This window comes from Miscanthus floridulus, chromosome 13, assembly GCF_019320115.1.
Source record: "Miscanthus floridulus cultivar M001 chromosome 13, ASM1932011v1, whole genome shotgun sequence".
Lineage (NCBI taxonomy): Eukaryota > Viridiplantae > Streptophyta > Magnoliopsida > Poales > Poaceae > Miscanthus > Miscanthus floridulus.
The window spans coordinates 50,925,936-50,935,799 of record NC_089592.1 but is presented as its reverse complement, the minus strand read 5'-3'; the positions used below and the strand labels follow the sequence as shown (position 1 = coordinate 50,935,799).

The window sequence follows — 9,864 nt, the reverse complement described above, 5'->3', positions numbered from 1 at the left end:
ATCCACATTTTTCTATCAGAATCATAAATGAGGGTATAAAGCTTGCAATATTCTTAGTCATTTCTTACATTACTTTATTACAACATTAGGGTACTTAAACAAGTTGAATACAATAGCGGAATTAAGACAGATTTACATGTAAAAGAGTTTATACATTTTAGCTTCACATTTTTATCTTGCAGCGGAGAACAACATACGATCAGAGTTACAACGGAAATAAAAATTAATGGTGAATCATTAACATAGAGAACATTTATAAACCAGATATGATGACATATCATAAAACTTTTCTTCTAAAAACTTTTATTGGGGGTTATAAATAAACACTACGGTCGTAGTATGAAAGGAATCATCTCTGAGCCCACAATGAGGTTTTCACACACAAGAGTCAGCTCTATGTATCCTTCGGTCACCTGCAACAGGGAGAATAAAACCCTGAGTACTCAATTGTACTCAGCAAGACTTACACGACAGGAGAAAAATAAGACTCCAAGGATATGCAAGGCTATCTGCCTTGTGAGTTATTGCATCTGCAGAAAGCATTACTAAACGTGCGTCCTTATATTCAATTTTATTAGCAGTCATCATTAGTTCATTAACTAACCATTCTATGTAAGCACATATGCTACTTTCAAGCAGGTGGTAAGCAATCAGAACCATCTTACCATCTTTCATATTCCAGTTCTTACTACAGTGCTAGACCATAGCCAAGTCATACCGTCTCACAGAAACGACGATTCACAAATTAATGTATCCTAGCTGGATACTCCAAAACACACGTCTCGCTTGTACCCTAGGCACAAACGAGGCTAACCCATTCCACTCCTTGTTGAGGGGTCCAGGTCCCCGGCCAAACTTAGACTCCAAGCCCCCACACTTGAGATCCGGTCTCAGTATGGTGCTCAGACCTCCACCTTTTCTCGCCTCTAATCAGTCGGCCCGAAAAGAGCTAGAACCCACAACAAGAGCGCAACGAGCCTTTCCGCTCTTATAAGCAAGTATGTGCTCAGGATAATAAGTCTGTGACCGGACTACCATCCACAGCAACGGACGGTCCTCAATCGACACAAGCGAAACAAGTGCAATCCGAGCCTCGCTCGAATGCCTAACCAAGTCTAAATCCAAAGTATCATTCCATCCGATCTCCAATTATCCTTCATATATATTCTATGTCATATGAATATAATAACAACAATAATATCTTTTCTATCTCTCACGAGTGACAGGTAATCACTCGACTTCTACCGGATCCTATAGCATAGCAATCTACACAATCCTGACATACTAGTAGGACTCATAGGGTAATGATATATATGCAAGTGGTTTTCATCCAACTCCTTAAAACTTAATGCACAAACATAAAATAAAGAGTAGAATAATAGGGGTTATGCACCGGGGCTTGCTTGGACAAGATATAACCAAGGATTAGCATTCTAACGGGGCGACACGATCACCAAGGCTCCATCTTTTCTGCTTTTCCGGTCGACTCCACGATCCATCGTTGTCCCTATTATGATATACGTAGACGCAACGCAGAAAACGTAATTAACCAACGACAACTGCAACTCTAAGAATACGATTACACCTCTCACGCTAACGAGCTAGCTTTAACGGCTAACGCACTAGGCTACGTATCCATGTTGCCGAATAAGGCGTTATTTCCCAACAAATGTTTATGTTCTACCATCCCGAGGTGTTTCGGCATTTCATTGATTTAATATATATATATATATTCGAACTAGGGCTTATTACCTATCTTAGCAAACTAATTATTATAGAGCTACAAAAATTACAGTGAGCACCTAATAATATTAGAAATTTATTGTGAAATTTTTAGAGCCAACACTGTTACCAATTTATTACAAAAATTCCAACAAATTTATATCTTAACAATATTAAGCATCTCAATTTAATTAAATAACTCTTGAAAATACTATGAAATTATGTGAACAAGATATACTAGCAGATAGATCATGATTTTAGGAACCTAACAAAATTAGTTTCATAATTTTTTGTCAACTACACAAATTTATATTGCATTTACAAGTTTGCCTTAGAAACTAAATTGAAAAATACTTAGAAAAGGAAAAGGGCCGGTGACAACCACTTCGGCCCGGCAACCCAGCGGCCTATGCGCGAGATGGCCCACAGCGGGAAGCCCGCGTGCTGGCACTTAGCAAATGAGCCCTCAGATTTTTCTCGAACCATGACTAAGTGCTAATACTATTTCTTCCTTTGTTTGATGAATTCACTTAACCCCCTGGATTTTTCCAAATTTCCCCGCACGCACCCCCCGGCCACCCCGTGCATGGCGGCGCAATGAGTGGCAGCACTAGGCGTCCAAGCCGGCCACCAGGGGCCTATGCGGATCCATTTAGCAGGCCAGTCGCCATCTACGGCTAAACGCACCAAGATGGGTGGTAGTTAGGGGCTCGGAGGCACACCAGTGCGAGCTACAGCGGCGAGCGACTATCCGCAGCAGCGGCGTGATCGTTCTGACGAGAGAGGAGGACGGAGGGGGAGGAAAAGTGGTGCGCGAGCACCAGTGACATACCATGAGTACAACCAACACATCCGTGAAGTGGGAGAGACCCCGTGCGGTGCTGTCCACGTACGACCGAGCGGGACGGCGGCGCTCCACGATGGACACCGATGCGTCACCACACCATCGATGAGCATCCTGGCCAAAATAACATGAGCACCAGATGAAGGGAGTCAAGTCGAGCTCAGGGTTACGAGCAATCGAACTGCTACCACTCCTATATGCCTTACCTCCCAACCTACTGATTCGGTGGCGCCCATGACCAACGATGAGCAAAAGGCCAAATTGCCGGTCGGTAGGTCAATGATCGAGCTTGAGGGGGAAGAGACGGCTAGCCTACTTCCTAAGCTACTCGCTAGAGCGAGGAATTATACGATGAAGCCGCTAGCGCTAGGAGGAAACGAGGAGTGGTGGCTCAGCACACCGTGTGGTCATGGAGAGGGCACATGAGCGAACCCGAGCAAGTTAAGATGGGTGGCTCCGCTCGATGGTGGCAGTGGTACGAGCCTGTGCGTATGGACGATGAGACCTCGAGGCTTGGCACGAAGCGCTCGGAAATGGCATGGCCAGATCTGAGCAGGGCTCCCCAGTGTCGGCTAGCGAGGGCAAGTGAGGCAGGGAGGTATCCCATCGCCCCTGTGTCCGGGGTCGTCGACCTATACACGATGGGCAGCGACACATGCTCAGAGACTCGACGCGGTAGGTAAAATGAAGGGCGAGGCGAGCACCATGACGGCAAGGCGAGCACCACGTCTGTCTTGACCACACGTGCAGCTCAGTGGCTAGATGTTGGTGCGCGCACACCGTGGTAGTAGGACCAGACCGCAGCCAGCCGGGTTGGACAACGCAAGGCCAGGGCACAGCATGGCATCGACCTAGCACACGAGCTAGCCAGCGACCGTAGCTCGGTTATGACGTGAGTCCGGCGCCAACAATGTTGTGCCCGCGGTGACCATGAACTCAGACCGAGCGACTGCTATTGGTGGTGTGCACCCATTTTAAAGTGAAGCGAAAGCTATTAACGATCACAATTGAGGCCCAACTAATTTCCCTATCCTAAAGTCAACATTACCAATGACCTAGCAAAGCCATCGCCATGGCTAGAGAGCAACCAGAGAGGGGGATAGAAGGATCCCAACATGAGCTCGCCACGCTGAACGTCAGTTCTCGAACAGAGCGTCGACAACATGATTACAACACATTCCAACGAAGTTTGGGGAATTTTTACAGGAGCAACGCGACACCTAACGCAACTACAACCTACCCCATGCAGCCGTGCCCAAGAGCTTACTTAGATGCAACCAACAATACAAGAATATGAAACTAGTGTTTAAATATTTTAGTTAGAATTTAAACGCCAAAATGACATTGTCTACTACTATTTCAAACTTAGAAAAGACAAGAGTTCAGTTTGAACTTAACAACCATGAACACTTTTACCACAATTTTTAAAAGGCCTAATCTTGATTAACTTCAACCAACAAGTACTCCATGCAATAGTCCATACTTTATACTAAATTATAGGAACAAAATATTTAAGCACTATTTAATTACTTTGCTCAATATAACTCGCTAAAAATAGTACTTTAACATAAGTTCATATCTTGCCAACTTAATGAAAATGTTGATTTTAATTCCTAATTTGATTTTTTGAGCTCCCAAGAACATTAGTTAACACGTTTATTTTTCAAAAATTAAAGTTGCATTTTCACCTACACCACTTGCTCATCATCTTTACATAAGCACTATACACAAGTTACATTTTTTCTGTTTATAGAAATTGTTTTTTGTACCAAATAATTAAAACTACTTATTTTATTCTTCTTGTTAGGATTTTCATTAGCACATTTACGCACTGAGTAAATTAATTTAGATATTTATTTGATTTCTCTCAACCATAAAAGTGAGTCGCACAGGGTTTGTTTATCATTTCATGCGTGTTTTAAAATTTTAAAACTCGAGAACTTGTTTTGTTAATTTCTCTTAGACCTTAACCTAGGTGCTAAGCAAGCTTGTACTTATCAACCGTAGAAATCATCAGCCGAACAACTCCTTGCAATACGTGCATGCAGTCTGCAGAGATTTGCAAATTTCAAACCGAAATACCCGCGTCCTACTCCTATCATTTGCTTCCGTAATCTGGTGTCGGCATCGATTTATTAGCGGGCTAAAAATTTAGGTGAGACATTCCAACCTCCAAACCGCAAAGAATTTTTGTCACCGCTGCGAATATTGATTGAACACATTACAATTTGTTTTTTCTGCTGTTTCTTTTAATCTCAATTCAGGACGGCCGCCCCTGGAGTAAAGGCATCGTTTAAATACGTAAAGGTGTAAAGTTTTGGGTGTGGTGTCAGATAGAGTGTCGCATTAAGATGTTCGGATATTAATAAAAAACTAAATTATAGAATTCGTCAGTAATCCGCGAAACGAATTTATTAAGCTTAATTAATCTATTATTAGCACATGTGTTACTATTGCACCATATTATCAAATCATGGGCTAATTAGGTTTAAAAGATTTGTCTCACAAATTAGTCGCAAACATTTACCTTGCGGTGAGGTGGTTGTCGGCGAGGTCCAGCTGCGTCAGCTTCTGCCAGCGTCGAACACCTTGCGGCAGACCGCCGGACAGCGAGTTGTTCCTCAAATCGAGCCGGCCAAGCGTAGAAATCACTGCTAGCGACGCCGGCAGTGTCCCGGAGAACATGTTGTTCGCGGCCGACAGCTCGAACAGAGCAGGCAGGGTGCCGATCTGCGCTGGCAGCGCGCCAGTGAAGCGGTTGTCGGAAATGAGGAGCTGCGACAGGTTCTTCGCCATGGCGATGGTGGGGTCCACGGCGCCGGACAGCATGTTCCCGGCGAGCTCCAGGAGGTACAGGTGCGGCAGGGCCCACAGGCCTTGCGGCACGGTTCCGGACAGCCGGTTGTTGGGCAGTCGCACCCGCGTCAGTGTCCGTCATTGCCCGAGCTCCGCCGGGATGGGACCGACCAGTTCGTTGTTCAGTATCAGGAGCTGCTCCAGCTTCCCGGCATTGCACAGAGCCGCCGGAATAATGCCGGAGATCCGGTTGTCCGACAGGTCCAGGAACTCGAGCGGGTAGTTCTTCCCGAACTCCGGCGGCAGCTCCCCGACGAGACGGTTGCTGAAGAGCCTGAGGTCTGCCAAAGCGGGCGCCTGCCCTAACGTCGCGGGCAAGCGGCCGGACAGTTCGTTCTGGTACAGGTGCAGGCTCTCCAGCCTGGGCGCGAGGAACACGTCCGCCGGTATCTCGCCCGAGAGGCCCTCCGGCACGCTCCCGGTGAGCTGATTCGAGTAGAGCTCGATCTGCATGGCGTTCTCCATCCTCCGGATGCTCGACGGGATATCGCCGGTCAGGTTGTTCGTGAAAAGGTCCAGGTTGACGAGGCCGCTGAGGCTCCCGATCGACGGCGGGATTTCCCCGACGAGGCCGCACCCGGCGAGCCACAGCAGGCGGAGCCGTGTGGCGCCGGAGACGTCCTCCGGCAGCGGCGACGGCGCGAAGGGATTGTACGCGAGGAGGAGCTCCTCGAGCGCGGTGACGTTGAACAAGAACCCAATGAATGAATCGGAGAGGTCGTTGCCGGCGAGGCTGAGCGAGGCGAGGGAAGGGAACCCGGCGCCGTAGGCTCCTGGCACCTCGCCGGAGAACGCGTTGCCGGCGAGGTCGAGGTGCGTGAGCGACGGTAGCGCGGCGAGGCAGGGCGGCAGGGGCCCGGTCAGGGAGTTGTATGAGAGGTCGAGATGGACGAGCGACCCCAGCGAGCAGAGCGCGGACGGGAACGTGCCGGCGAGGGAGAGGTTGGAGAGGAGGAGCGAGGCGACGACGGCTGGGGCATGGGCATCGGAGACGGAGGAGCGGTTGGAGGAGCAGAGCAGGTGCGGCCAGCGGCAGGGCGACGGGGAATGTCGCGGGTCCCAGGCGACGAGCGCGGACGCGGGGTCAGAGAGGGAGGACTTGGTGGCGAGTTGCGCGGTGAAGTCTGCGGGTAGCGCGGCGGAGGCGGCGGTGGCGAGGGGGAGGAGGCACAGCAGGCGGAGGAGGAGCAGGGGAGTCATGGGGGAGGTGTGGTGTGGAGGGAGAGTGGAGCGGCGATGTGGTGTGGAGCGAGTGGGGGCTTCCGCTTAACTGTCATCATCAAGGGGGTGTGGGGGTTTAAGCACGCGATATGGGTATGTGAAGCAGTTCGGCTCCCCAATGACACGGTACATCGGCTTCGGCTTCGGCTCGGCACGTTGCAAGGACGCGATATGGGAAGCAGAGCATCCCTGGCTCCCCGCGAATTTATCAAAAAATGTATGTTTTGCATAATCATTACTTTACTAATTATTAAATTGTTACACTGCAACTATTCTTCCATTTCTAAGAAACCTTCTAGTCTGTCATTTTTTTAAATTTTAAATAACATAAAATAACTAGCGGGTTGAATCAAATATCCACCTATACTACAAAAACAAGAATAATTTTAAAATAACATAAAGTATTATAGTATAGGGTGGATATTCTTGTTTTAAAATAGTTTAGATATCATATTCTAAAATTATTCTTGTTTTTATTTGAATTACCCACCCTTCCGTTACGTGGGATACCCCTTAAATTTTTATTTAAATTAACTACTTCTGTCCTCATTAAAATCAAACTAAATTATCCCTACAAATCTATATCTAAACTACCAATTATATACTATTATAGAAAATTTTAAGTAAGCGTAAATTAAAACTATATATGTTTCTCAAGTTCGTCATCGGTATTAGACATGTCGAGATATGGGAAGTACTCCTAGATCCGCTTGCTCCACACGTCGTGAGCTCTACTCTTCCACGCATTGGGTCCGCCTGCTCCACCATCCGCGAGCTCTCCTGCTCCATGCCCTCCATCCGCCCGCTTCACGCACAGACGAGCTCTGTCCCCTCCATGCTCAGGCTTCGCCTCCTCCACCCGCTGGTGAGCGCCGCCCCTTGCGTGCCCAGGTGCCGATTCCAGCCAATACCGAGCTTGTGTGGTCTGTATTGGTACTATATTGTTTGGTGCCGTGAAAATCCCGTGTAGTGGGTTAAATTCGAAGATCACATTCCAAAGCATCCAAATACGTGGTATTGAAGATATACCATTCTAATTCCGTAACTCCAACCTCACTACCAACATCCAAACAAGGTGTAATGGTTTTTTTTTCATGCATATTTGCATGTTCTTTATCCAATACCCTAAAATCCCCAAAATCCTGTAAGTTTGAGATGCTTTCAAACTTCTAATTAGTGAAAACCTCAACAATTTTTCTAAGTTTTAAACCAGTTATGAACATAAGAGATATGGGTTTTATATAATAATTACTAAATGCAAGGAATTATTATTATTTTTTTAAAAAAGAGGGATACTAGGGGGAATGCAAGGAATTATTTACATGACGGGTGCTGTTGTTAACGTGGTCCAAATCGGCATTTCCGGTGACTGACCCGCTCGGCCGTGCGTGGATCAAGTTGCCGGACCTGCGAGCGCTGTGTGGCCTAGCCCAAGTAATGCCAAGAGCGGCTCGGGCTATCAGGAAATGAAACAGAAGGCCCAACTGCCCAATTGAGTGAGAGAATTGTTTTCCCAACTCCACAGACTTACGTCCTATTTGATTTGATTCATTCAGTTGTCGTTTGGGTTAGGTTGATTAGTGAGTAAGTCTTCACAATTTTGATTACTGAGAAAGTCTTCCTTTTGCAATGGTCACCAGGCTGATCACTTTGACTTGACATGTGATATGCCCATATAATTTAGCAGGGTTTAGAAAGACATATATTCACAGCCGTGGCCCATTGGCAGTTCCACAATAAACATTTTACTACTGATTTGAGTATATACAGGTCAATTATATAGAAAACAAGCGCTAATAGTATGGGGGCAATAAGGGTATATATATTTATAGCCATAGAAAATGTCTCAAACTCATAAATGATGTTCCAAAAATTTAATATATATCAAGAGAGCCACGATGCACAGCGGCGGTGTCCACGTAATGGAATTTCTATTGTACATTGGATCTTTTTTATTGAACAAACCGGCATGAGATGGTGCCCATTTCTATTGATAGAGAAGAAAGGTACAATAAGCCCTAGGGACAAAGCAAAATAAAAAGAAACTAATTTCAACAGAGATGGCCAAAAGATTAACCATGGGGAGACAACAAGATCTCAGCCAGCTTCTTCGCCCTACTAGTACCCAAGTTCTAGATTCATCCTTGATTTTTCTAAAGAGCAAAAAACCGACAACTCTTTGCGCTGGAACACTATTTGATTCCTTTCTTTTCGGATCTCCCAAAGCACTAGAATAATAAGTGTTCTCAAAGTTTTTTTTTTCAGTGCATTATAAATGTGTGCCAGATTAATTGCTCTTCAACTAGAAAAAAGTATTGTCTCTTCAAAAACATAACGACCTACTTATCCATACCGATGCCATCCCTCTCAGCTTGACACTTTGAATGTCCGGTCAATGCCATCCCTTCTCTTTGCCCTCGGCGTCGCCCTCTCTCCTTGCTCTCAATGCTCCTCTATCAGTGGTCTCTCCTAGCGCCCACTCCTTCTAGCTTGTGCCCTCCTCTTAGCGTCCTCTTCCATTGATGCTTCTCTATCGGTGGTCTTGTTGATAAGAAGTCATGTCATATGTGCTAGTTCTCCATCAAATTGAGTTACTTCTATCATATTTTTTATGCTCAACTGAATCAAATTTGCAAGCACACATAAGTATATTATAGCATTTTACCTAGAGTATTCCTAAGTAATGTATTTTTCTCCTTGGGGAAGCACTATGGCTAAGAGTATAGATAAACAAGTTCTTTGGAATATATCACAACTAACAACCAAAGCCTACTGGGGGGGTTTAAAAGATAAAAGTAATAGCGCAAACTAAGAGGGAATACAAGATAAATAAAGTCAAGATAAAGTAGAAGGTCTAGTGAGTTAGGAGAACAACGAGTGACTAGAGGTTTCCTATGAACTTCTATATTACCTTAGTACAACTCCAGTTAAGTTCTAGAAGGAGCTAGTGATAACTTAGCTCAAATTAACCACACCAGTACTTTAGTATTAACTTACCTTGTAGAGTCACCTCGTCCAAATAAATCAAGAGCAAAACCTCCCCCTTAGGTGTGAAATTTTAAGGTTACTCTTGGAGCTTCCACTCCTTCCTCCTCTAGCTACAATTCTCACTACTACATATTTGGACATCACTGCCGACCTCATCACTGCCGAATTTGTGAGAACCGACAGTGATGTACCTTCACTACCGATTCTGAGCTTGAAAATAAGAGAATGATTGG

General features: G+C 45.7%; 1 protein-coding gene across 1 annotated transcript; it reads right to left on the bottom strand.

Annotated features, from left to right (window-relative positions):
• Positions 1-290: 290 nt before the first annotated feature.
• LOC136498904 (receptor-like protein kinase HSL1) lies at positions 291-6,659 on the bottom strand. The gene is made up of 2 exons (XM_066494609.1): positions 5,094-6,659; positions 291-413 (listed from the first exon to the last, which is right to left on the bottom strand). The coding sequence occupies exon 1, from the start codon at positions 6,620-6,622 to the stop codon at positions 5,501-5,503; it is 1,122 nt and encodes a 373-aa protein (XP_066350706.1). The 5' UTR covers positions 6,623-6,659; the 3' UTR covers positions 291-413; positions 5,094-5,500.
• Positions 6,660-9,864: the final 3,205 nt, after the last annotated feature.

What these genes read in the sequence shown, in the direction of transcription:
- LOC136498904 (XM_066494609.1), bottom strand. Translation starts at nt 6,622, where the DNA reads ATGACTCCCCTGCTCCTCCTCCGCCTGCTGTGCCTCCTCCCCCTCGCC.